General features: G+C 45.2%; 1 protein-coding gene across 7 annotated transcripts in view; it reads right to left on the reverse strand.

The window, feature by feature from the left end:
• The window catches only part of Dennd1a (DENN domain containing 1A), a 463938-nt gene that overhangs the window by 35600 nt on the left and 400491 nt on the right, over positions 1-27847 (reverse strand). For all 7 annotated transcript variants that reach the window (XM_076928664.1, XM_076928662.1, XM_034495130.2 and 4 more), the window contains 6 exons: positions 23050-23154; positions 22701-22788; positions 20740-20780; positions 18632-18703; positions 17216-17272; positions 9406-9537 (listed from right to left, as the gene is read on the reverse strand). In XM_076928664.1, coding sequence (XP_076784779.1) covers positions 9406-9537; positions 17216-17272; positions 18632-18703; positions 20740-20780; positions 22701-22788; positions 23050-23154 — 495 coding nt within the window. The remainder of the gene's footprint in view (positions 1-9405; positions 9538-17215; positions 17273-18631; positions 18704-20739; positions 20781-22700; positions 22789-23049; positions 23155-27847) is intronic.

Raw genomic sequence — 27847 nt, forward strand, 5'->3', positions numbered from 1 at the left:
TAAAAGGTAAGCATTCTCCAGTTAAGCACTGGACAAAGCAAGTGCTGACTACCCAGGGTAGGGGTGGGGAGTCTAGGACTAGGAAGTCTACAGCTCACCCTAGAAAGGTCTATATAGCAGCCAAGTGTAGTTTCTCAGTCTCGGAGCCTTCCCTGTGTAACTAGGGCACGGCTGGAAGACGCTGCTCCCACTGGTGTTAGGTTCAAGACTGTGGTCTAGTTACTGAACACTGAAGCCAGGTTGTAGTGACATGTTCAAGTTGACACTGAGGAAGTGACAGGTCCCTATGGGTTGGGTAGGAGAACAAGACTGAGACCAAAACAGTTGGGGTTTAAATGCAAACGGCAGACAAGGCCTTGGGGATATCTCTTAGCTTGCTGACTGTGAAACAGGAGCTACAGGACTGGGGGTTCTGTGTCATAAGGGGTCCAGTGACTGCAGTGCCTGCTTTTACAGTGACAAAGACATGGTTATGACTGCTGCCAACCCTGCCACTTTCCCTCTCAAGAAGCATCATGCCTTTCACCTGGGACCCTAAGTTCTAATCTCCCTGGCTGGCACACACTGACATGCCTACATGCCTGTCCTCTTCCCTCTGTCCTCCCCCACTTTTTTTTTTTTTTTTTGAGCCAGGGTTTCTCAGTGTAGCCCTGGAACTAGCTCTGTAAGATGGTCTTGAACTCAGGGATCCACCTGCCTCTGCCTCCTGAGAGCTGGGATTAAAGGCGTACACCACCACAGCCTGGTGCTTTTTTTTTTTTTTTTTTTTTTTTTTTTTTTTAAATCTGGTGTTCAGCTTGATGTCTGCCTTTGACTCAGCATGCTCTTGTGATCATAGGTTCCCCTCAGCTCTCGGTAAGAACTTTTCTCTGGAACAGGACAAGAGGCAAGGATACTTTCCTGTTGGGGCTCCTGCACACTGTTTGGTCTAGTCCTCCTCCCTTTGAGAACCACCTTCCAGCTCCTTTGCAGAAATTACTCCTTCATCTCTGAGGTATGTGTATTAATGAGATATGTCCACTGTACACAGGAGACCTCTTAGCCATGGTAACTAGCTAGGAAACAGGGTCGGAACCCCAGCTAGTTCAGCCAGTGACAGTCACACCTTGTGGGGAAAAGTTACTTCTCACCCTTATCTTCTAGCTAGAAGGATGTGTTCTGCAGTGGTAAGTCATGTGACCACTGCATAGGAGGGTGTTAAGAGTGGTACTTGAAAAAGTGGGGGAAAGGCCTGGCTAACTTGATTTGGTACCAGAGTTAGACCATAATTACAGCCAATATGAACCAACAATTCCTTTTTTTTTTTTTTTTAAACTGGAATTTGGAGATATCACTTGAGAGTCCACATACCCCAATCAATATAAATTTCTAATATAAGTCCTTCCTTGGTCTTCAGCGCTGGATTGGTACCTGTTCTAGCCAATACCTGTCAACTCCTACACATGCCCACACAGTTCTCCTGAACTCACCTCCTTCACACACACCAGGAGAGTACCCAGCATGCCTTTGAGATTAATGGTGGACTTGGCTTATGGTATCTCCACCAGGTGCAGGATACCAGTATACTTGTCTTGGCACCAACTGAGACACAGAAATGTTAAGGACGGTCTAAGGTCTGGAAGGCAACCAGAAACAAAGCCTTATTGTGGTTCCATATCATGAGATCCTGGGCCACTGGCTCAGCTTCTGCACCAGACTAACAGTATGCACCCATCAAGAAATCACCATGTTCTCAGCAGAGCTGGGGAAGCTCCAAGCTTCAGGCCAGGACATGGCCTGAAATGAACTCTGACTTCTGCTTCTGAGCTGCACACTCTGGGACAAGTCCTTATTATCTCCATGCCTGTCCTGTTCTCAGAAAAAGGGATAAGCCTTGAGACCCATCCCCAACAAGATGGCCTGGTGGATCACATAGCTTGGTCCACTGCAATGGCAGCGGCAACTGTGGCGGCTGAAGCTAGAACTGGGGCCCCAGGTTTCAGCACAGCACCTGGCAGGTCGTGAGAAACTTAGTGCTACCCTTCTCCCTCAGCTGCTCTTAAGAATGGCCAGATGCCAAATATGTAAGATAGGTGCCCTTAGGTCCTAAGAGGAGCAGGTGGCAGCGGAGATGGACTGTCATCTTGACTTTCCACATCCATCCTTCACCTGGGCTGAGTGGAACTGGTGCAGTTTGACAGGTGCTATTCTGAGGCAGGGTTCTGAAGATTGTATCCATACTACACCAAGACCTCTGCCCACACTGCTCAGTTCTCTAGTATTGCTAGCTCCCCAAAATAAGAATACTTCTTAAGGAGGCCACACTACATGTTGAAACAGAAATCTACTGACTTTCCACCTCAGGCTCTTGAGTTTCCATCATCTGAGCTCTCTTATTATTATTATGACTGACTCACTGGCGAGCACATGTGTAGTGTGTGTGCATGCATGTCTGTAGGTGTGCATACCTACCTGCCTGTGCATATATGGAGGCCAGATGTCAATGGCTGGTGTCTTTCTCAATGACTCTCCATCTTGTGTTTTGAGACAAAGTCTCTCAGTGAGCCTGGGGTTTGAAGTTTTGGCTAGACTGGCTGGCCAACAAGTCCACCAAGGACCTGCCTGAATAGGCCTGCTGAGCCCTGGGGATACTGACACATACATACCTCACTGCTTTTTACAAGGGTACTGGAGATCAAATTTAGATCATCATGTTTGCATGGCATGCACTTTAGCAACTGAGCTAACTCTCCAGCCCCCAAATACGTAGTTTTTGAGACAGAGTCTTCCCTATGTGGCCTAGAATGGCTTCAGACTTATGGCAATCTTTCTGTCTCAGCCTCTGAAGTTCTGGGATTGCAGGCCTGATGTCTGCAACTTATATTCTTTGTATCTCAGAGATGGGGGCCTCTTCCTCTGACAACACTTCCCTCTCTGTCTTGAATAGGTCCATGTGACCTTGGGGTGTAGAAGAAGAGTGCCTCAGTCCTCTGACTTGTCCCTCACTTTCCCATGGGGCATTTATGATTGACCTTAGGACCTCATAAAGACACAAATAGTACAATGTGACAGGATCCAAGTTCTTAACACTCAAAGCTGCCTCAACTTATAAATGGATCCTTATTTATGGAAAGGGAATTCACAAGTAGTTTTTGAGCACTAATGGATTATTCATTTTCCCCCCAAATGAACAGAATTATAAGTATAGCAACTGTAATGAAACCAAATAACTTGAGGTATACATAGGGGGAAGTCAAACAATAGTTAATTAGTTACAGTCCAATTTAAACATGTGTGGTAGTAATAAAACCAATGTGTGTTTATAGACTGCTAGCTCCATGCCAGGTCCTGTTGAAGACTGTGGACCTCAAAGAGGTTTATGTTATGGAGGAAGATAGGTACTAAAGAAATGATCACGAGACTGTGTGACAGATTGGCGTGTGCAGAGTCCTGGGATGAGGTGAAGAGAAGAACCTAAAGGTTCTTCTGGCTTTCTACAGGAGCCAGGAGATTAATAAAGGGACCTGCTCTGAGTTTGTACCTCTTGGGTCAAGTCAAGTGGGAAGATGGAATTGTTAGGGGGGGTCTAGGAAAATGGTAGTGCGATGGCTGTCTGAGAGGCTGTGGGGTCCTGCAGAGGAGTGTCAATCAGGAGGCACAGTGCATGTGAGTGGTCATTTGGCCTGTTATCAAGGCTGTGGGAGGGGTAATGGAGAGGGGAGGACTGAGCAGGGTTCAGGGTTAGTGTGGATCATGTTCTGAGGTGGGAGATGAGGATGTGGAAGGAGTCTGTCAGGGACTGTATGTTCAAGTTGGGGGGGGGTCTGTGTTTGAGGTGTCATGAGAACACAGGACACCTCTGGAGGTGTGAGTGAGGAATGGCACTTCCAAGCTCAATGGGCAGAAGGAACTTCTCAGGACACTCAGAGCCAAAGCTGTTGAGGGCATTTGTTGGCTCAGTAGCATTTTCAGCTCATCATAAGACTGGCTCATGCTTATGGCCATGTTTCCAGAGCTGGTCTTAGGATGGTGCTCAAACCTCTGTCACAGCTTACTAGAGAGCTACCATGGTACTTTATTAGGATTCTGGTTTAAACAGCTTCTAAAAATTTTTAATTAAGGGTCAGGCATGGTGGTCTATGCCTTAATCCTAGGCAGAGGGAGGAAGATCTTAGCAAGTTCAAGGCCAGCCTGGTCTATACAGCAAGCAAGCTCCAGGATAGCCAGGACCTTGCTTCAACAAAACACAACAAACTTAAATTATTTCATACAAATGAGTATTTTGCTTATATGCATGCCTATGCCCTAAGTGTATGCCTGGTGCCCATGGAGGCCAGACATGGATGCTAGATCATCTGGAACTGGAGGTACAGGTGGTTGTGAGCCTCTATGTGGGTGCTGGGAATTAAACTCAGGTCCTTTGGAAGAGCAGCCAGTGCTTTAAACCACCGAGCCGTCACTTTAGCCTCTAAACAGCTTTTGAAACTTTACATTAGAAAAGTTCATATTCCCTTGTTCAAACGGAAGGAGTAGAGAAGCACATTTTAAGATGTATGTTTTGGAATCTGTATATTAGAAAACAAGCAGTTACTCATTTTGTAGATCACTGAACTGTGGGAAAGGAAGCAAGCCTGGAAGGTCTGAGAACTGGTCCTCCCACTTCTTTCTCAATGAGCCTTGGCAGCCTGCACTCAGGGCTAGCAGCAAGCATCCCTGGACTCCAGCATTTGTCCAGCTCTCTAGCAGGGAGGGAGGGTTGCATTCAAGAGAAGCAGAGGAGTTGTGCTGGTTCAAGAGTAGACACGAGTGAACCATGCCAGCACAGCCAAACTGGTTTCCTTCCTAGCTCATGGTCATGAAGCATTTCAGTGAGCACAGATATTCAAAGTACCTGCCTGGTAGCTTGGCCATTTCACTAGATGCAGAGAACAGCTTCTATAGAAGGTACCAGCTCTGCTGACTTCTGCCAAGGGAGAAGGGCCATAGCATGATGTTGTTCCTGTGGGTGCTCCCACTCGGCTGGGGAGGCCCCTGCTTCTTCACCCCTTCTACAGCCAGGGACAAGAAGGAAGTCCCATTCCCCATCTCAGAAGAGTGAAACATGGAATTTGAATCTCTAGCCTATCTTCTCTGTCTTTTTTACCTCTTCCTGGACTCCAGCTTCTCTAGGGGGTCTCGGAAGGGACTGGACATGCCCTTTCCTCCCTTCCATAGATTCCCCTTAGTAGGTGCTTTGGAGCAACTGTGACACTGTTTACTGATCCTGCAAGGGGTAACTCAGTCCTTTAAATTCTGAAGCGACAACTTAGCAACCACTTGGCCTTAGGACTTACATAGTATCCTCCTTTTACTCTATTTCTTGTGAGTCAGCATCCCTATGTAGTCCAGGCTGGACTCAAACTCTGATTTTCCTGCCTCCATTCCCCCTCAAGTGCTAGGATTTCAGGGTAAAACAGTTTGCCTAGTTTTAGCCTTTATTTAAAAGGTTTGCATTTTAGGGGCTGGCAAGATGGTTCAGTGGGCAGATGTTCCTGCTGCCCATCCTGACAACGTATTCGATCTTCAGGATTCACACGGTGAAGAGAACTGAAGTTGTCCTCTGAGCCCCCCTTCTCTCTCCTTCTCCTTCTCCCTCTCCTCTTCTCCCCCCTCTTTCATTTGTAGGCCTGTCTCCATCCTTATGTCCGACAGTGGTGGAGTCTGGGTGCTTACTTATTTTATGGTGTGTAGATGAAACTGTGTGTATGCAAATAGAGGCACAGTCCTAGCCTTGAGGAGAGCATCAGGTAAGAAACTATCTTTTCTTCCCGAAAGGGGCTTCTTTTGGCACTGAGATCCTCTCTTGTCAGCTACTTCCATACTGCTGAGGACTCTGTAGAGGGCCTTTTACTGTCACCCTGTAGGATGTGTCCATTGAGACTTTTGAGACCAGACTGGCTTCAAACTTGTGTTGTTCCTGCCTTAGCTTCCCAAGGCCTAAGATTATAGACATGTAGTACTAACCCAACTCTAGCTAAGTAAGTGGACTTGAAAAAATCCACAGGAATGTAAGCCCAGAGTGGGAATGTTCAGGGGATTCGCAGGTACCATCTGACTGGGGTTTGAGTCACACTGCTTGGAGTGTCCATCCTGATGATGTGGGTCTGAGCGGGTCCCCTCAGGTCTTTCAGTTCTTGATCCATAAAACAAGGTCAATGGGCCCTGCTGTCATATAAGATATTATAAAGCTTGTTCCTCCACCCTCAAGAAGAGGATTTACATGCTAGGGCTATATGAGTAGCACTGGTGAATCATAAGTGAACATTCAAACGTTACTATAGATTAGAAAAAAACTGGACTAGTATGCTGAATCCATGACTTTAGAGACACCATAAGACGAAGCTACAGTTTGGATACATACCAGGTTCAAACGGTTTAGAGAACAATGCCAAGTGAGGAAAACACAGAAGAATGTAGCAAACATTTTGGAACTGTTAGAAGTCTGTAAAACTCAGACTGGCCAGAAGGATTGTACTCCTGCGATCAGCGGCCCATCAGAGAAGGTCCTAGGGAAGGACCAAAGGACAACCCACCAAGGGGCAAAGCTGGAAAGAATTAAAAAAACAAAGGGGGTGTCTGTGGTTTCTCTATCCCCCTCCTCTCTGCTAATCTGTCACCTAATAAGAAGGGGCCCTGCTCAAGTGAGCTAGCTGGCGGTTCACTTACAGCAAACTGATTAAGAATGTTCAACCAACAGCAGACTGTAGACCTTTCCAGAGAAAATAAATAGAGTGTAGACTGTATGCAAATGTGTTTGTCACTTTGACAGCACGTCTCAATTAAGGCATCTCGCGGCTGTGGGTAGGCTCTGTGGCTGCAGCTGGAAGGGAGAACCCGCTGCATGGCTGATACTAGGGGCTTGACCTTAATCCGTATGCAGGCATTAAAAAAAATTCCTGCCTTCCTGTACACTTGCATAATGCTGGCAGCCACGTGAGGGAAGTGACAAACGGGGGTGGGGGGAGCCACTTTCATCCTCTCCAGTTTGCAGACCTGTGAAGGCACAGCCAGCTCTTATTTCAACAGAGTTTGGGGTGGCTTTTTAATTGTTTATCCCCCACCCGTGTGAGCACACACACTCTTATTCTGCATTTAGCTGGGAATGACATTAAAGCATCTCTCTATTTCTTGGTGAAATGGAAAGAAGGTCTCTCTATTTCAAATAGGGCCTCCTTTTTTGTGTGTTTTGAAAATGGAATGTTTAACACCATGAATTCCCTCTCCCCCGCCTCCTCTTTCTCTGTAATGGGCTCCCCACTCCAGTGAGGGTTCCTTTCATGGGCAGGTTCGAATGTGCAGGAATGAGGACAAAGAAAAGCTGGGAGCTGATTCTGGAGTGCCATGCTGGTGATAACCAGGGCTGTGCCGACTCTGGAATGCCATGCTGGTGATAACCAGGGCTGTGCTTTCAGCAAACATGGCCAGGAACTGAAGTAAGGGTCCCTCCAGCAGTGCCTGAGCCCCAGAGGAGCCAGTCCTCAGGGTGCAGACACTGGTGCGCTTTGAAGAGAATGGCTAGTTAGGCAGCGCTTCTGCTTTACAGGATATGCCAGGTTCTATGACATCCCTTAAAGTATAAAATTAGAAGAGGGGTAGATTTCCCCAATTGACGAGGTGTGGACCCGAAAAGACTGATTAGAAGAGAGTGATTTCATGTGTCAGTTCATGTTTTGCAGTAAGAACCCACAGTGGCTGTTTTGCTAGTTCTTTTTCTTTTTATGCTTTTATTTATTTTTCGTGTATATGTGTTTGCTTATGTATATGGGGTGTGTGTGTGCCCAGGCCCAGATGTGGAAGTCAGAGGACAAATAGGGAGAGTTGGTTTTCTCCTATCATGCAGTCGCTGGGAACTGAACTCAGATTATCAGGTTTGGCTGTGGGCATCTTTACCTGCTGAGCCATCTCAAGGGCCTGGTTCGCTTTATTTTTAAATAGTTCAATGCCTGATACATAATGGCACCTGATAAATGAATGTCTCTTAAAATAAGAAACATTTAAAATGAAGGATTCTAGGTCCTTTTTGATGTGAAATAGCAATCCTACTAACAGTAAATAGAAGTTATACAACCAGGCCCCCTGCACATATGTAGTAGACATGTAGCTTGGTCTTCATGCTGGTCCTCCAACAACTGGAGGGGGTGCTGTCCCTGACTCTGTTGCCTGCCTATGCATTCTGTTCCCCTAACTGGGCTGTCTTGTCTAGCCTCAGTGGGACAGGATATATCTAGTCCTGCAGTGACTTGAGGTGCACAGGTGGGTTGGTACCCAGGGGGGACCTCTCCCTTCTCAGAGGTGAAGGGGAGGGTGGGATGGGGAAGGAGCTGTGTGAGGGGTGGACTTGGAAGAGAGGGGGCTGCAATTGGGATGTAAAGTGAATAAATAAATTAATTAATGGGGGAAAATAAAAAAATACACATGAAAGTAAAATCTAAAAAACCAAAACAAAATCTCATACAGACTAGCTTTATCATACTTCATCTGGGGAATAGCTAAAGACTCAGATGATTTAAACTCAGTAGTACAGCATAGCTTGCCGAGCAAGCACTAGGTCCTTGGTTAGAGCCCGAGCACCAGAAAAACAAATGACAACTACAACAAGAAATCTTACAAACTCTTGTTACAACCATACCTGACATAGCCATGTTTCATATACCAAATCAAACAAAAGCACCAAACCACACACACTACATACAACACATTTCTATTTGAGAAATTAGACCAGTTGATTGAAGAGAGAAAGGGAAGGCTACATAATCCTTTTAACTGAAAATATAACCACAGGTAGGAATTGGATGGAAATTTCAATTTCTGTAAAGAGTACAATGTATTAATTAAGAGGAAAGAAATAAAATCAAATGAATAGACAATTTTTTTAAAATACTCAGGTCCTTGCAAGCAGTTGGGTAAAGAGTTGGATCTCTAGAACCATAGCAAGGGTGTTTACTCTGAGAAATGCAACCCCCAATATTGATTTTTCAGGGAGTACATTAATAAAGAACTCCTAATTGACTTTTTTTTTTTAAAAGCCTTTGCTTGTTGCCTTTTATTTGAAGGTGCAAAGAAGGGCCTGGGATGCCAAAGTGTTCTGATGAGATACTTGGCTAACAGACACCTTAAATGCAGCGCCTAGGAGTGGGGGAGGCAGAGGGTACAACAACAACTCCATCTAACCGTGGGCTAGTGATGTCCAATGCCATGTTGTTCCCACCCAGATTTTTGAAAATTCACCTTCAAAATATGTTTATGTCAAACACTTGACGGTGTGAAGAGCATGAAGTTGCTTTGCTGGAGATCTGGGTGCAAACTTGTTGCCTGCTCACACTCCAGCTTCTGATACAAACAAAACCATAAAAACCAAATAGCCCTGTGGACGGGCAGAACACATACCTGCCCAAAGTGGACTGTGATTGGTCTCCGGTCTTCTCGAAATTTGGGGTCCTTGGCCTCTGCCTGTGGGGATGGCATGGTCTTTGGCAGTGGATCTTCTGCAGAGGACGCACAGCCATTCTCAGTGATGTCCTGTGGGAAGAAGGAAGGTCTAGGTTTGCACTGGGGTCCTGGCCCTTTGCCCTCTCACCTCATCTCCACAAGCCAAGAGGTCTGCTAAGAATGGCCCCCAGGCTATTATAAGCATGGCCTCCTGGGAGAGGCAGAGGAAACAGAAGCTAACTTGGCCTTCTGACACTGATGCACCAAAGAAGCCAAAACTATCCACACGAAACTATAAACATAACAATTTTTAGTGAAAAACCTATTTCATTCTGCATTCTTCTATGGCTATTTTCATTTTCACACATTCACTTTGTCTATATGCAGACATTTAAAAATTACTTGTAATCACAGCTCATGCATAATTTTATATCCTGTTTTTCTCCAATATAAGCATCACCATGGTGCCACACAGTCATTATAATAATAATTTTAATGGATGCATAATATTTTCATTGAGCAGACATCTAATGATTTAATAACTCATCCCATCACTATTGGGTATGTTTTTTTTTCTTTCAAAATGCTAGCAATACATGCTATGTTTTTCTTTCCTTTTATTATTGCTTTTGTGGAAATCCCTAGGAATGAAAGCACGAGGTCAAACATAGACACTTTCTAAGGCTTTTTATTCATTCTACCAAATTGCTTCCCAATTTACACCAACTACCCGCAGTGGGTGTGTTATCAGTTTCACGGTACTTGTTAGCCTTATCATTTTAAAAATGTATTGCTAATTTAATAGGTGAAAAATTAGACCTCATTGTTGTTTTAATTTGCATTACTTTGATTATTTGTGAGTGTGGCCTTTTCTCTCTGTCTGCTTACTGGTGGCACTACAGATCCCTTTCCTGGCCCTCTCTTCTCTTCCTTTTGTTTCTGGAAGGGCCTAAGGGTCTCTCTGACCCGCAGAGTATCTACAGAATGAAGAAAATCTGTTAAAACCTAAACATTTACATCTTATTTGTGTGTCTGGTAAACGAAACCTAGAAAACTCTCCATGTGTAAAGGGTAGTCCATGGCTTCTTTGGCTGTGCTTGTCAGCTGAGCATTGGTGTGGGCTAGTGAATGCAATAAGCATTATACCTTTTTACTGAGGTCAAGCAAGTTGCTTAGGACAAGTCAGAGAATAAAGGTACAAATAAGTAACATTTAAGTAATCTTTTTTTTCCCCACCAAAACATAACTCATGCTCTGAATTAAATGACATAGCATCCAACTTTTCTCATTATAAAAACATATATTTCGGTCAACAGAAGAGGTTTCTGATCATTGGCTACCCTTTCTCAACTGAGAGAATCATGTGGCAGAAGGAAAGTGGTTACTTAGGAAGTAATTATGTACTAAGGAGGAAGCATAGGTAAGACCTTTGAGCCTCAGTTTTCCTATCTGTAAGTGGGGAGGGGGACATGGGAGCTAGGGATGAAAGGAGATAGGTAATGTAACATAAGTGCCTAGAGCATTATTAGCTTCCCAGTAAACTACTGGAATAAACAGAGAGCTTTTACCCATGCAGATGTATATCTTTATGTGTGTACATGCAAGTGTGTGCCTGTGCCTGTGCGTGCGCGTGCGCGTGCCTGTGTGTGTGTGTGTGTGTGTGTGTGTGTGTGTGTGTGTGAGTGTAGTGTTACATACCCAACTGCATACTTCCTGGCTCCCTTTCCTAAGGAATCAGCTGCTGTATAAGCCCACCTAGAGAGTCTCTACTTGGTCAATGATATAGGAAGGTGATGACCTTTCGGCCTTACAGATAGGGCTTGGGCATGTGGCCCACACTGGATTGGCTAGTCTCAACTAAGCTAAGGCTCAGTGATGAAAGGGGCTGCTGACAGCCAATTAGAAATGGATTGTTTGGAAAGGGGCTGCCCTAAGGTGCCTGGGTCAAACGGAACAAAGTAGAGGAGGGGCTCCTTCCGTGTCAGAGAGCAACTAAAGGGCAAAAGGGGCACTTCGGGTGTGTGTGGGTGCATCTAGAGGATTAACACAGGGTGAATGAGGCCAAACCTTAATAAATTCATTTTGGTCCAGGAAAATATCCTTCCACCATGTGTGCACGGTAGGAAAAGATATTAACTAGGAAACTACTAAATAATTATTTTTAAAAGAAAACATGATAGATTTGGGGGGAAAGTGCCTTAGCTTAAGCTTTGAGTAAAAAGTGCAGTCTTCTGGCCTTATATGCTCCATGAACTAGATGGCTCATCTTTCAGACTCATCTTCCCTCTGCAACAGTTTCTTCGTTTTTACAACAGGGAGATTCCTAGTTGTTTGACAAAGGTCCACAGAGAAGGTTTAAATGAGATGAGCTAGGGAGGAGGCTTTGACAGAGTCCAATATTGTACAAGCAGAATGGACACAATGCTTCCGTGTGTGTGTGTGTGTGTGTGTGTGTGTGTGTGTGTGTGTGTGTGGTGCACCTAATTCTGGTGGCTACTCTTCCAGATTCTAGATTTCCATTTCATACTTAGTGCTCAGGATGATCATGAAATGAATAGACTATACATACTTTATAGATGAGGCAATAGGATTCAGATAAGGTAACCTATTCAAGACCACAGAGATACAAAGTGGAGGAACCTAAAATAAGTACTGGTGACATTTAAATCATATCAACTTCTACTAAAGCCCAAGTGAAGGTATCTTGGCCTGGGGGGGGGGGGTAGGTACATGCTATGCTGGGCCACCAGAAATGACTTCCTCTCCCTCCTTGCTAAACTGGTCACAGGTTGCCATACCATGGCCATCTATTGTGAAGTTCTCCAGACTTTGAGTTCCTTGGGATCTGGGTTTTCTTGAGTCTAGTACAACTTTCCCATAAATCTTCATTAAGCTGAACCAAACATTTGGAAGGCAAATGTGCCTGGGTGTCTAAAAGCCACACTTTGTTTAGTTAGAATATCCAGACACCCCAACATTTCTGTACTTTCTCATGGCTCCCCGACTGAGTGCTTGGCTTCTTCACCATTTCCTTCATCTGGGGAAGGGTGACTGCTTCCTTCGAGGATGCCATGGGCAGCACAGGGGAGGAGCTCTGGTCAAGAGAGCAATGAGAACAGTGAACTCTTTTCTGTCTACCAGCAGACATACTGCACGAGCAGGAACCAAAGGAACAACTCTGCAGTCCTTGATTCAAGAAACTGTGGCCCAAGAACTAACTGATCTATCAGCTAAGGGACTGGGATACGGGTACTCTGACACCCTGCTTGGAGGAAGGCAAACTAGAAGCTTATATAAAAATGCTGCAAGATACAAATGTCCTATGGCTCACTAATTCCATTTCTAGAAATGTTTTCAAATGAACAAACCTAGAAGTAACTCAGGTGTCCAACAGAATTGATTAAGGTGTGTGTATGTGTGTGCATGTGTGTGTATGTGTGTGTATGTGTGGTATGCATGTGTCTATGTATAGTATGTGTCTATATATGACATTCTAAGAAAATTTATGAGTTATCTAAAACAAGGATACATGGAAGAAACATTTTTAGAAGGCTGGGACATGTTCAGGGCATACTATATGAAAATGCACATAAAAAGGGGTATTATTTTTCTTCTTTGGTTTGCTGAAATTCCCAATAAACATATGATTTGTTGGCAAAAAAAAAAAACCCTTGACTTTCCAAATTCTGTTTTTAAAAAGCAAAACAAGGGGCTGCAGGGAGGAGTGGGCCAACTCCTTCCTGAAGAGTCACACAGGAGGAAGACAGCTACAACTCAATAGGCCACCTCAAATGACCTTAGGAGGAGCTGGGGACAGGCTTCCTGTGGCCAAGAAGCAAGGCCATGTGAGGCATTCATAACTGGAGTTGGGAGTAGGGCCCAGCATTCCAAGAATGGATAGAGCACCCTTCTTTTTGCTGAGCAAGCTGAGGATGCCTTTAACCAAAAGGAATGGTCTGGAAAGATTCTTCTTGTGGCTGTGTGAGCAACCTACAGGGAGGTGGGTCCTATGGTGTTTGGGCAGACTGTCTTGTTCTAGGTATGAGGCCAAGGAAATGGAGAGGATATATTCTCATTTATGGAGCTGCTACTAAGAACGACTGTTAAAATACCTCATCTCTTCTAAGATGCTTCCTAGTTTATGGATGAGAAAAACAGAGATGGCTGGTAACTCCCCCAGGGCCACACAAATAATATCCTACACAACCAGACTGAATCTTCTGGTTGGCCTCCAAAGCTTAAATGCCTCATCCCCATGAGAGGGCACTGGAGGTGGAGTGGGGTGTGTGTGGTTAAGGCCAGTGCCTTCTCATTTCCTGTGAGAGAACCTTTTTCCACTTTGAGATTTGTGTTGTACCTATCTTTTCCCAGCCTACATCCCATAACAGCAAATGTAAATTAAAATATGAATATTGATACCAAACCAATAGCCAAAACTGGAGTCTTGGTGATTGAGGCTGCAGCATGTTTTAATGTGTGTAAAGACAGGGAGCTGACAGCTGTGTGAGATGGTGTGAAAGTGTCTGTTCTGTAAGAGTCTACCTGCTCTCCCTGCCCCCCACATGCTTGCCCACGCCCTTCAATATGATTGCAAGCGTTTGGCTAGAAAGTCAAGCCAACTGTGAATTTGCTCCTTTCAATCACAAACACTAATCAAGCTCAACTTGTTTAAAGAATAGCGATTTACAAACTCTCCAAATGGCTATGAAATAGGCCCATTTGGTTAAAGCATTTTGATACTAAAGAAAAAAAAAATCAGGGATTCCTGAAGGGCTCACAAATACATATACAATAAACATACAACTTATTGGCAAATGGGGGTGAGGGCATGGACAACTTGTCTTCCTAAATGCCACTTTTAAAAAGCAAAACAAGGCGCTTCAGAGAGAGGTGGGCCACTCCTTTTTGAAGGGCCACACAGGAGGAAGGAGAAAGACAGAACTATAACTAAGAGGCCACCATAGGGTAGCAAATTTTTAGTGCCCCCTACAGGCAAAGAGGAAGAGTGTGGATTTAAAGTGCATTCTCCAAACAGCCTGAACCAGGGAAGCAGAGTGCAATTTGGTGATATTCTTCTGCAGGTCAAGACTGGTGAAGACATACTCCCAGGGAAGTGCCACTGTCTCCATTAGGAAGCTATGGCTGGAATCCCTGTCATTTTTCTTTCCTAACTCTGAGCAAGTCGAACTTCAAAGGAGGCTAGGCTACAGCAGAACTTGGCCTCTTTGTTCCATTTATCCAGAGAAATATGTTTTCCATCTTTCTTTTTTGTTCGAGGGATGAAGCAGAGCAGGCATGGAATAAAGCCACACTATAGGATCTATGAACAATCACTTGCCAGTGGTCACAGATACCCTGAAAGCTATTTCAGAGGCTTTGAAAAATCTATTGCACAGATGAACAAGGGATGGAAAAGGGGCCCTGCTCAGTCATATTAGAGATGGACCCTCCACACACCGTGGTGACCTCTTCATAGGTCGGCCCCACATTCTCTATTTGCAATTCAAACCCAAGGCAAGAGCAAAGAGGGCAAGACTGGGTTCTTGATTATGTGTGCGAGGTCACCATTGCTATGCAGAGTCTGAGGAGGCCAGGTGGCGACCCAGCACATTGGAAAATTGGGTCTTTGCTGGCAACTGCCTCAATTTCATAGCAGAAACCAAACTTGTGATGCCTGTGTTAGGGTATCGGGAAGCCATCGAGACAGGTTCTATGTTGCATGAAGGGGGCAGATGGAGTGGGGGAGAAAAAAAGCCAAGGAAATATTTTCCACTACAGTGAGATAGGTCAGGAGAAGCTAAGTCCTAAATTAGCTCAAGACAAAGAGCTGGAGAGCGCCAGAGACCAGGGGCCTGTGTGCACTGAACAATGCTGGGTTTCAATTACAAAACAGCTCTTCCAAGAACAACTGCGAAATATCAAGTCTGTGGAAATCTGTAAGAGCCAAGGGGGGAAAAGTGAAAATTGAAAAGGGTGCACTAATAGATCTGTCAACAGTCCAGTGGTGACAAGCCACATTTCTATAAAATGCCTTCACCGTTTGTGGCACCTGAGATACACTGACTCTCTGTAGAACATTATCTCCTGAAGCTATTCTTGAAAAGACTGGTGTGGGCTGGGGAGGGAGAAGGGGAGGGGAAAACGGCTTCAGAGTGTATAAAGGAAGGACAGGTGGAGTGTGTGGAGGGAACATGATCTAGATTGTGTAAATGAGCCTTTGGGTAAACACAGGAAAGAAAGCTGAGCTTCGCTGGCTGCTGCAGAGCCTGTGTGGTGGGAAGGAACTCTTTGATGGTAGTCTCTGGCTTCATGGTCAGCAGGAGCAAGGAGACCCATGAGGCCTTTTGTCTGGTGCCTGAGGAGGGACCCCATCTTTGCTTATTTCAGGCAATACCCAAAACAACCATAGCCTACAATCTAGACACTGGGGGACGGGGGGCACCCTCCTGGACACACGTAATTCATCTCCATGTGACTGGGACAGGGGATGAAAAGTGACTCAGATAATATCTATGTGAAGAGTCCCACCTGCCATTGTCTGGCAGGGTGAACAGACTGCCATGCGGTCTGTGTGGACTGTGTTACAAGGTTTGTGTCACAGGATGAGAACCTCAGCTGCTAAGAATTCACTGTCAGCCAAACCTAGGAATTTAAATGCTTAGTAAGAGCAAATTATTTTCCAATTAAAAGAAAGGAATCAATTCCTTAGACCCATTTCAAGTTAATGAGGACTTTTCCGACTCCATAAAGTTGAAACTGCTTTCAATTAAAAACAGAACCAACACAAACTGCCTAGATAGTGATACATTTAGGGGTGTGGGGAAAATGACCTCAGACATCTTTTGCAAAAGAAAATACGTGTTTGGGGGAAGCAGTTCGTGGTACAGAATGGAAGTACTCTGACAGTGGAAGTCAACAGATCTGAAATCTAATCCTGTCTTTGCTAGGCTCACACACTGGCCTTGGGTACATTACCTCACCTGTGAGCCAGTCTCTTCACTCACAGCTTTGTTCTGTGGATTTGGGGTGACAGCTTCTATTCTGGCTCATCTTGAACAAGGAGTGGTAATCACAGCATTGGAGAGCATGCTGCAATGGTGTTACATGCTCCCCCACCCCCACTCCCCCACCCCAGCTCTGGTTATACTACTGTCCTCCCCAGGGACTCAGGTTGGGGAAATTTCAGCCACAGTGACTACACACAATTTTTCTGATGGACCATAGAGAGATGCTGTTTCTCTTTGCTTGCATGTACCTTAGGCATAAGCTAGGCTACTCTTGCTCTATGCAGTTATGGGGGGAGATCCATGGTATTCCCTTCCTGCTCACTCTTTGTGTGTATCTGCTGTAAACAGGGTGGTCCTTCCTCTGGTTATGCTTTTGGGTTTAAGTTATGACCAGACCTGGGGCAGAGGGTGGCTGCAGAAATGGAGTGACACTGGGGTGGTGGCAAGTTTGTACAAGGGAGACAGTGCTGCTGGGCACCTGCAAACCCTGGGCTTGGTGGGGCGGGCTGGGAGACAGTGGTGACTCTGAACTCACGAGCCTTTGTGGGTTTAAGCCCACAAAGAGTCTTAATGTTATTTGAAGACAATTTTTTGTCTGTGAATATTTATAACAGTGTGAAACTCCCGGACAGCTGGTAATGCATTTTGAAGTGTGCTAACAACACTGTATCAAACAGCCTTCTATTGATCACATCCTACTTTTTTGTGGCCACGCATTTCATACACGGTGCTTATACATTTTGAATAAGAACTTCAAGTACCTTTTGCTTCAAGCGGTTTTTCACCTCTTTTATTCCCATTTTTGCATGATCTTTTGCCTGCATGAAAAATTAATTTAAGTTAAGATTCCCTTTCTGTTTCCAGCCGGGTCTATGCTTGATTTCAGTCCACCATGAATCACCTTTTCTGATTACTAGAAAAACGAAGAAAAAATGAGATCATCAAGTTGAAAAATATAATGGCCATGAAAATAAATACAAAGGTAAAAGGTTAAAAAAAATCCCTTAAAGGAGCAGCAGAGATTTTATTTTTTGCATTTTGATGGCAGAGACATTTTTTTTCTTCTTTCCCTTCCCAAGCCTTTCTTGTGCTCTCTATAATTATTTACCTCAGCAGCCTGGTGACAGCTACCAGTAAAAGAACAGCAGCTTTACCTGCTACAAGACTCAGAGCCCCACTATGCTTCACCAGGGCCAGGCCTCAGCGTCTATCTCCTTTCTAAGTTGAAGAGTTGAAACAAAGCAGTTGTTAGGTTTTTATAGTACCATTTCCTACATTTTATTTTAGAAGACACCCTGGCTTCTATTTTCTGTCAGTTTTGACCTGTGCATCTCTGCTGGTAGCCACCCATCTAGTATGGAAACTAGAGTTTAAACACAGGAAATACTAACACGATTAAAAATGAAAATAAAATAAAACCACCCCATGTATGTGGCTCAGGGTCAAAACAAGCAAGCAGGAAAAAAGCACAAGAACAAATGCTTGAGGCTTGAGAGCGATGGAGCCAGGAGCTGATGCATCCCTGTGGGCAGGGGCCTCACAACGCACTTCCTATAGGACAGTGGTAAGAGAGAGGAGGAAGAGTTCAGGACAGAACTGAGGGTGGTCTCCCCACTGTGCCCATGGTTATAAACAGAGGGCTTCCCAATCCACTGGTCTCTAAACTCCCTGTATGTAAGCATACATATAACCAGCCATTGGGAAGTTAAAAAGGAGGGGGTCATCTCCTCACCGCACACACAGTCATGTTTATAAAGCAGCAATGCCAAGCAATTCTCAGAATTCTGAGATTGCTAAGAAATGGCATGGCCAACCTTTGGTCACTTCTGTAATCGAGGCATCGATACACTTGGGAGCCATGTTGTATCAGGCACAGTGGTATACATCTTTAGTCCCAGCACTTGGGAGGAAGAGGCAGAGGAATCTCTGTGAGTTTGAGGCCAGCCTGGTCTACACAGTGAGTTCCAGGAGAGCCAGGGCTACATAATGAGGCCCTGTCTTGCAAAAAACAACAGTAACAAAACAAAAAACCAAACCAAACCACCACCAACAAAAAAAACCCAACCAAACCACCCCCCACCAAAAAAGTCTCAAACAAACAAAACAAAAACAAACAAAAAGAGTCTAGTTTCATGATGGAACCCATCCATGACTTCCAGACTTCGACCAGTACTTACAAACTTGTAGACAGTCTTCATGGCTGGGTTAGCTTTTGTTTTTACAGTATTCAGAATCGCTCCACTTCCTTTCTGTAATAAAAATGTCAATCAGCAACGTGGGCTGGAGAGAGAGTGGGCCAGCACCAACAAAAAAGGTTTCTCTTTAATCAAGCCAGACATTTCCAGAGCATGTGATGTGAGAAGAGAAGCAGGCCCAGGTGGTTACTGGGGTCAGTTAAGGCTATGGCAGACTCTGACTATCTTGTCTCTCTCCCCTTCCTCACCCCCCACCCGTTTCTCTCTCCTTCCTTCCTCCTCCACCTCCCCCGTGCATACACATGCACACACATGTGTGGGGACTGGGAAAGAGGCATGTGATAACTAGTCAAGGGAAGACAGTAGGCTCAATGTTTTGCTCAGTACCTGCCCCCGTCCATGCTATCTGAGGCATGAGTTTCCTTATGATCATCAGAAGCTCTTTAAAAAATTTCTAGTTACCCTAGATAGTGTTCTGTCATATATCATAACTGTGAACCATCTAGCTGACTCCACACTAGGGAAGAAAACATGGCCCTGATCAACCAGAACCCCTGGCAATATGGTTTGTCACTTTCCCTGGGAAGCATGGGAGGAAGATATGGATGAAGGTTTTCCACTGCTTAGGAGGCAGCTAAGTGAAGTGCACAGGCCATTTGTAATCAGACCCCTGCAGCATGTTATAAGGCTGTCAGGGCTCTGAGGCAAGAGAGGGGTTTCTTTGGAGACTACCAGGCTTTGTGTGTATGGGTGAGGGACAGAGCAGGGTAAATGAGCACATTTGGATGGCGAGAGCTGCACTGGTTACATGCAGGGAGCTTGTCTCAGAGTAGAACACATTTGACCTAGACCATGGAGGATGAGTGCAGGTTGATAATGGAACACAGCAGGGTATGAATATTCTTAGAGTATGAAACAGCACATAAAGAAGTACAAAAGTTGGGAGCGACAGGTGTGCTCTTGGGAGGGACAGGGGTTTTTCACCCATGGTGGAAATGGGGCTGGGAGGCCAGATGGGGTGGCATGGACAGCCTGGAATGCTGGACCCAGGGGATCATGCCCTGGAGGACTTTTAATCAAACATGTCTCATAAGAGATGACAGTAAGTATTGACTTTAACTTTTAGCACAACTTTTGGTAACTGTTCATCTTAAAGATTTTGAGTTTTAATGAAAAACACCACAGTTTGACCTAGAAAGCATTCTATATTGTAGGACAATAGGAAAATTTCACCCACTCATCTGTTCCGTGCTGGCTTCCAAAATTACTCAGAACACTGTTTAAAGGGTCCTTTGGAGTACTGAAACTCCCTTTATCAATCAATCAGCAGGTCCTTATTGCTCTCCTCTGATGTGCCAAGTGCTGTGTTTGGCCATCCTAGAACAAAGGCAGTCTTTCATGGGGGAGCTGCTTACTCTGGCCAACTGCAGCCACTTCCATAAGACCTGCCTTGGCAGCAGTTTTGGTTGGCTCAGAGCAGGAGAGAACACTTATCACATTATGCTGGAGTTGCCTGTTTACGTACCTGCCTCCCTAACGAGATGGGGAGCTCCCACAGGGGAGGATCTGCCCCCCTCTGGATTCCCAGGGGCCAGCTTTCCCTGGCACACAGTAGGCCTTGAGAACATACTCATTAGAAAGTCATGGAAAAGTCAGGAAAATTTTGAACTCCTTAGAGGCCACAAAAGCCCTGAGCACCTGGCTCCCAATTCAACAAGACACTGTTCACAATTGTAGTAAGGAGTGAAGAAAAGTCTCCCACATATGTGTTTTCCACTTTCCCAGGATCCCTTGCAGTGAAAGACACTACAGTGTAGAAAGGGAGATGTGTCTTTGACTTTGCCAGGGAAGGAATGATCTAGGACAATACTTCACTCCATCAACCTTGGCTGGCCTGAAGAGGAGGGAGCTTCTCCTGCCTCCTTTTCCCCATTAAAGGCGACTGTCTCCTAGTCCCTTCTACAGGATGGCGGCTTGGCATTAAGTCAAAAGCATCTTCAACTGAGGGAAAGGACACGGAAAGCTGCCTTGAGGCAGCTTTGTAGGTGGCCACAGAGGAAACCAGGTGGCTCTGATTGGGGCACACTTACCCGGACTGTAGACAGCCACTGGTGGTACAGTTTATCACTGCCTAGGGGAAGAGAAGTGAGAGATACCATCATTTAAAGATGCCTTTAAGTTGCCTTCATGCAACTGGAAAGCTCGCAATGTAGAGGAAGGCTAGGAGGTTTGTGTGTTCCACTGTGTGAGGCAGAGTCAGACCATGGGTTTTCATTCTCCGGGAGGTTTTCTATAAATGCCCAAAGCTTCCACCTCTCCCTCCCGTGCTTCATCAGCACAGCCTGAAACCCTGACTTCAGGGAGCTACCTTGGGCTCCTGAACAATCTGTCCATCCTCACGACAGTAAAAATGTGCTTTCCTTCTCTGCCTACCTTTCCCTGCCATCTGTGAACTGCCATCAGAGTAAACGAAACAGGCAGTTAAAATGTTATGTCCTCTGGGACCTCCTTTCTCTTCTTTCCACTAATCTTTTTTGGGTGTGTGTGTGTGTGTGAGAGAGAGTGTTGGCTTCTGGCTTTCTATGTTATTCAAGATGACCTTAAACTTCTGATCCTTCTGGCACAATGCAAGCTTATGTGGTACTGGGGCTTGAGCCTAGGACATTATGGATGTTAGGAAGGCACTCAACCATCTCCAGCCTTTTTCTTCCCTAGGAAAAGCCCTCTAGCTCAGGTCACATCTAGATTCTTTGATGTGCCAGGGCTAAATGTCTCAGTGTAGGAGCCCTGTGGACACACAAGCTACCAGGAGGTGATTTGACTGATGACAGATGTTGTGAGTGAACCCTGTTCATTGCATCCTGAGGGTCAAGGAGGTCTCAACATGAGGCTTTATTTAGCAGTGTATAGAGCATATCTCCTACAACTGCTCTCCCATGGTCAGGACTTGACTCAGAGTCCGTTCCTTCATTAACTCTTGAATGGTGCACTGAGAGTTAACAGAGCACTATTCCAACCACCCACAACTCAGTCTTTCTCCTCCTGTACTGGCTTAATTTGTGTTTGTCTTAGTCATGCACCTCTTTCCCGGAGGATCAAGGCTGGTGCTCACTGTGTTTGCTCAGCTCTGGGTGTACTGTTCAGGGAATGCTTGTCCATAGTCTGCCTTGACTGTCCAGAAACTCTGTACTGGTTTTAACAATTGTGTGGGCCGGCTGGGCCTGTATCATCAACAGGTGGATGGGAAGCTGCCTCTGCAAGCTTGTCTTGCTCCCAAGGTCACCAGTGCAGCCAGACTAGATAGGCTCAGTAATAAGAGGTTATCATTATTCTGACTCCAAAGACTGAAACTGCATGTATTGTTATCTCAGCCATCAAAGAATAAACCTATGGCCAGACTGGGACTCAGGCGGAGCTCATTACTGACACCTCCCAGTGCCCTAAATGCTTTCCCTGAAAACTGAGAGAATGATCCTCCTGAGACTGGCCACCCAGCAATGATGCTCATATCTTATTTACTTGTTTGAGAAAGGGTCTCATTGTATTGTGTAAGCTGGTCCTAATCCTGGGCTCAAGTGATCGTCTGCCTGAGCCTCCCAGTGGCTGTGACTACATATCACTGTGTCTGGCTTGACGATGTTTCACACTGCACAGAAACATGTGTTGAGCTTGACCCTAGAGCAGACTGTTTTGGGGTATTGCACAACACTTCCTAATGACTCACTTTCTCGATACAGAAGCCCCGCAAAGTAGTCTGTGTCACAGCTAGAAATGAGGCAGAGCCCCCGTTTGAGTTTAGCTCTCCTACTTCAGAATCTGGTAAGTGTCCCTTGTATCATGCTGGTCATGACACCCTGCCAGACTTTTCTACCCAGGAGAAACAACTGCTGAGATCACAGGCTTCACATGGATTAAGCTATGTGCATCCTGTCACAAAACAAGAAATTTCCCAACTCTTCCAAGGCCAAGATTGAAGTCAGTCTTCTCCGTATCTCTTCTGAAAAAGAAAACAAGCCCCTCTGTGCCAGGAGGGCCACAGGCAGCTTCTTACCAGCATACTCTCCCATGTTGATCTCTTCCTCAAAGACATCGCTGAAACCTTCACCGGAATTAAGAAGGTCTAGTCGGCCGTCGATAAACTGGACAGAGAAAAAGCAAATACACCACAGCTTGTCTATGAACAAGGGAGCCATTCAACTCGGCACTGTGGTATATACCTAAAACCAGCCAAGAGGCAAGGAAGGACCTGTATGGCGCCAGAAGTTGTTTTTACAAAAACCCTTCCCCACTGGTCCTCTCTAGGCCCATCCCTTCCCGTTCCTCATTCTTAGTGCCTAAGGTAGAAACTTGCAGAAATGCCCACTAGGGACCTGGCACAGGCCATGAGGGAGGCTGGGCACCTGTTTGAAGAGCTGCAACTGTGTGGCATTCTGTAGGAACTGTCTCATGGCTCCAGAGCGGTAGTGGGACACGAAGGCTTCCTCACTGAAGGTGATGGGTTCTTCCTGGAAAACGGAGAAGGGACATGATGGTCAGAGCAGGAAGCCTCCCTTCTGCAGGTTCCCACATCTGCCTGCTCCTTTACCCCTCACGACACAAGTGTGATCATCATCAGCCACTCTAGTTTATGGCGGGGAAGCTGTTTCTAGAAGGAAGAACCATACATACCCCAGGTCAGAGAGGCTGACTGGCGGGTTGACAGCCAAGATCAGCTGTGCATTCACCCGCTCCCCTGTTACTGACAGTTACAACCTATAGCAAGTTAGTGCTGTGCCTGCCAGTGTGATGATTTCCACATTCTCCCTTCTGTATTTAGAGGTAGCGTGCTGATATCAGCCAACACCTCATGTTGAAGGGGCCCTACTGAGGCAGAGCTGCACCTTTCAGAGCTGGGGCAGGGGGTGGCACTGGGTTTTCCTTGTTGGAGGCCTTTTCACAGGTACCAACTGTGGAAAGTAGTTTTAAACTCATTTACAAAATGATTATTTTGCTTGTTTGCTATTGAGACAGAGTCTTCTATATAGTTCAAGCTGGTCTTGAACTTGTGAGCTTCCTACCTCAACCTTTTAAATGTTGGAATTACAGGTGTGTATCGCCATGCCTGGCTCACACTAGCTTGATCCAGAGCAAGTTATAATTTACAAAATACTGACTGATCAAAAATAAAATTTACTACCTGCACAAGTTTGTGTTTAAGTTGTTTGATGAGTAAATTTTTCTTCAGAAAGTACATTTTTAGTCAGGTAAATGACACCTCAAGTTTAAAACAAACAAACAAACAACTAGGCCCTGTGTAGTCAATGCTTCACTTTTTTTGAACTCATTTGCGGTACTTGTCTATGCAGACATGCCTCTAATTTTGTTTTGCATTCCTGGTTCTGAAAGACCTGACTCTTACATCTTGAGCTGTGTTGCGGACACTCCCTCCTTTCTTGGACTTGGTGGCAAACACAAGACAAACACAAAGATGTTTGAAGCTCTGCTTTTATCCTGTTTTAACGAGATATGTGTTAAATTTACTGTCTGGCTCCTAAAAGTTCCAAGAACTTCTTCTGCTTTAGTCTAGTCAATATTAACTCAGCATCTGGGCAGCCCGACTCCTCAGGCTGCAGAGATGGCCCAGAAACACAGCAATGGAGGAAATGCACTTTATATAGTCCCTCCCTCCCTAATTCTACAGAGAATCTGAGGCACTTTATCTGAGCATCTAAGACAACATATAAGAAAAGAGATTGCTGAGAGACATGTCACGAAGTGGTTTAGAAACAGTTCCAGATGAGCTGATTCTCAGTTTCTCAACTTAAGTTACGGAGCCATTCTGGAGCTTCCTGGCTGATGAGGCAGGGGGAACACTGTAGCCTGTGCTGTGCATGAGCAGAGTAAGATACTCGTCCCCAGGGAAGAAAGTGCAGCTGCTCACATCACTATGGCAAGGACTGCCCCTTCTCTGCCAAACCAAGTCCATGTAGACCTCACCCTCTGCAAGTCTTTCTCCTCACTATTGGGGCCACGGCAGGGGACACTGTTGGGGCCAGCACAGCAGGGCGATATTCTTTCTGGGTGATCTTACACATTCTGATGACATTTGACATCTATCACCAGCCCAGAACCTTACTAGACCTCTAACATCTGTCTTGATCCACATCAGGCACCTAAACCTCACTGTCTGCACTCCCAATTACACATCCATTGTCTCCATTTACACCAGTGCCTCAATGATCCACAGTTGACCTGTCAGACTTCCAATGTCCTTCCCATTCAGCCTGGGAATGTGTGGGTATCTCACACAGTCACTCGCTGCTTGCCATCCATGACCTCGGCACGGGACCAGACTGCAACAGTAGGGGTGCACCTTCATGTTCTGTCCTATCTCATTCATTCTGTCCATATCAATTTTGGTCAAGGTTCAACCACATCACCATCCTACTCAAGATTCCTGGTTCCCTGGGTGTTGCCTTTGTGTGATGACTGGATTTGTGTTCTTTTTGCTGTGTTTCATGTGAGCAGACAGACTTATTTGCATCACAATGTGTGTGACTCACAAGGGTCTTGTATGGAAGAGGATGGGGAAACACTGGCCAGGTGAGCAGCCCTTTCAGACAGTCCCTCTGAGTCCCTTTCTGTCTGTTCCTCCACACCTGTGGTTCCAAATGCATCTTTTGTTCACGTGTCATACTGTCCATCATATTTATTCTTGCTTTCTTTATTTTTTTGAAAATCCTTGCTTTCTTTTATTTCTGTCTGGTCTCAGGCCTGGGTGTGGCAGTCATTCATCCTTGTTTGGTGCTATCAGACATCATTACCTTTAGTGTTAAAATGGTCTTTTCCAGTGTCCTCTCTGACAAGGAGGTCAAGTCTGTGCTGAATACATCGCCACATTCTATGGGGACAGTGTAAAGCCTGGGCCCTAGTTAGAAGTGCAGGCATGCCAGGTAAGCAACTACAGAATGAGCTTAACCGTGGTTCCTGCCACAGGACCTGTGGCCTTGGTTTGACACAGTCCTGCTTGGCCTGGTGGTAGAAGTCTGACGGCACCATGTGGGGTTGGTGGGGCTAGTATTCAGGGTGGAGGCTGTTACAGTTGCTCACATGAGCACCTGTACACAGCCTTGGCACAGCCTCTTCAGGAACATACTTGCTTAGAGTGAATTCAAGAAAGTTGGCAACTGGATTTGTGTGTGAGGCTAGCCTGAGGCAGGGTTTAGCTGCAGGAGAGCAGAGAGTCTCACCTTCTAGGAGACATGAATATTTTGGGTTTCTTATCCACTCATTGGAGATGACATCCCTGTGGATCAGATATCCATGTTATAAAAACTGACAAAAGGACATGGGCATGGATAGGAAACCCACAGGGAAATGTGACAACAGGAGCTTTTTCTCTGAAAAGGCCTTAAAATCATCAGTGGCGTCAGGCATGGAAGCAAATACTGCTAGAAGGTACAGTCACCCAGAGTCTGTCTCCGGAGTGATTCTCCTTCCAAGATACTGACAATGGTCACACCTCACAGGTAGGCTCCTGTAGATGTCCCATAAATGTGTCTCAGATGGACAACACAAAAGGACTAACCTTCAGGATGCAGAATACCAGCCCTTCAGACATAACGCCTCCCTGCCCCCCGGAGACAAGAAGGACTCAGTGAAGGCTCCTGTCACAGGACCAGGGCAAGCGAACGAAGCTCACCCACTCTGTTTTGCACATCAGTGTCTTACAGTTGTCATGGCTACCCCCACTCCCGTCTTTGATAGACCACAGAAGAGTGTCTTGTTATTTTCTCCTTTACAAAAATTGCAGGAATTGCTGGTTTAGTTTTCTTATTTGATTGATTAAACCTTTTGTCTTCTTAGGTGACACTCTAGGTGCTGGAGCAACCTGCTGATGGCAACGTTAATTCCGGGGAGTCAGGCCGTGAGCATTTGTGCTTGGATGGCATTAGTAGACAGTTTTCCATCTATGACCCCAAGGACAGTAAAACACAGCTGCTCAACCCCATCAAGGACTCTGTTACAAAAAGACAAGTTTTCCCTCTTGGATTATCTTCTTGACATATGGAATCAATCGAGAACTCCATCACTAATGAGTTGAATCTTTGTTAGCAGGTGAAGCCTGTGACTCCAAAGGTTTGAGTCTTTCAGAAATAATGGCTTCATCCGCATAGCATCTTCAGTGCTAGTGTGAAAATCCAACCCCCACCAGGTTCTTCAAACAACTTTCTTTGTCCTGCTGACTCCTCTGTTCCTTAACAAATCTAATTGTTATCAAAAGCCTATTTTTACTATATGATTTTAAGACAAAACAGGACTCTTCTCTTTATAGGTTGTTTAAATTTTAAAACCCATTATTTTTGGAAGATTCATCTATATATTCAAACATTTAAAAATAGTTCTTATAAGCCATATTTTGTGTAAGAGGAATAAAAATATAAAATACAGGTCCTAAAAATATCAGGTACAGGTTGGGAAGTATAGACTATATAAGAATGAGAGAATATTCTGTCCATGGGAAAATTATTTGTGTGTTTGTGTGTATGTATGTATGTATGTATGTGTATGTATGTATGTATGTATGTATATGTATGTATGTATGTATGTATGTATGTATATGTGTACAGGAGTAGTGAGTATGTGTAATAGTGTGCATAGGTCAGTGGATAACCTGTGGGAGTCGTTTCTCTCCTTCCACTATGTGGGTCCTGGGTACTGAAACCAGGTAGTAGCCTTGGTGCCAAGTGCCTTTACCTGCTTAACCATCTTGCTGGCCCCTTTCCACTTTCTGAGACACCATCTCTCATCAAACCTGTATCTTGCTGCTTCAACTAGTCTTGGAGGCCAGCAAACTCCAAGATCCTGCTGTATCTGCCTTTCATCTCTGAGATTACAGGAATGTGGCAGGCCCTACTTTTATGTGGGTGCTAGGGACCTGAACTCAGGTCCTCACGTTTGTGCATTAGGTGCTTTACCTGTTGAGCCAAAATGTGGTGTGTACATACATTACACATGCCTTAAATAGGAACCTGACACATTACAGCATGGATGGACCTCAAAAATATTATGTTAAGAGGAATAAGACTGTTAAAAAGACTGGTAGTTATGAGCAATCAGATTCATAGAGAGAGGAAGAGAATGGTGGCTTCTGGGGCATGGGGTAGTTGAGGAGCTGTTTGATGAGTGGAGGTTTAAGATTTAGAAGATGACAAAGTT

Source organism: Arvicanthis niloticus, chromosome 2 (genome assembly GCF_011762505.2).
Source record: "Arvicanthis niloticus isolate mArvNil1 chromosome 2, mArvNil1.pat.X, whole genome shotgun sequence".
NCBI classification, from domain to species: Eukaryota; Metazoa; Chordata; class Mammalia; order Rodentia; family Muridae; genus Arvicanthis; species Arvicanthis niloticus.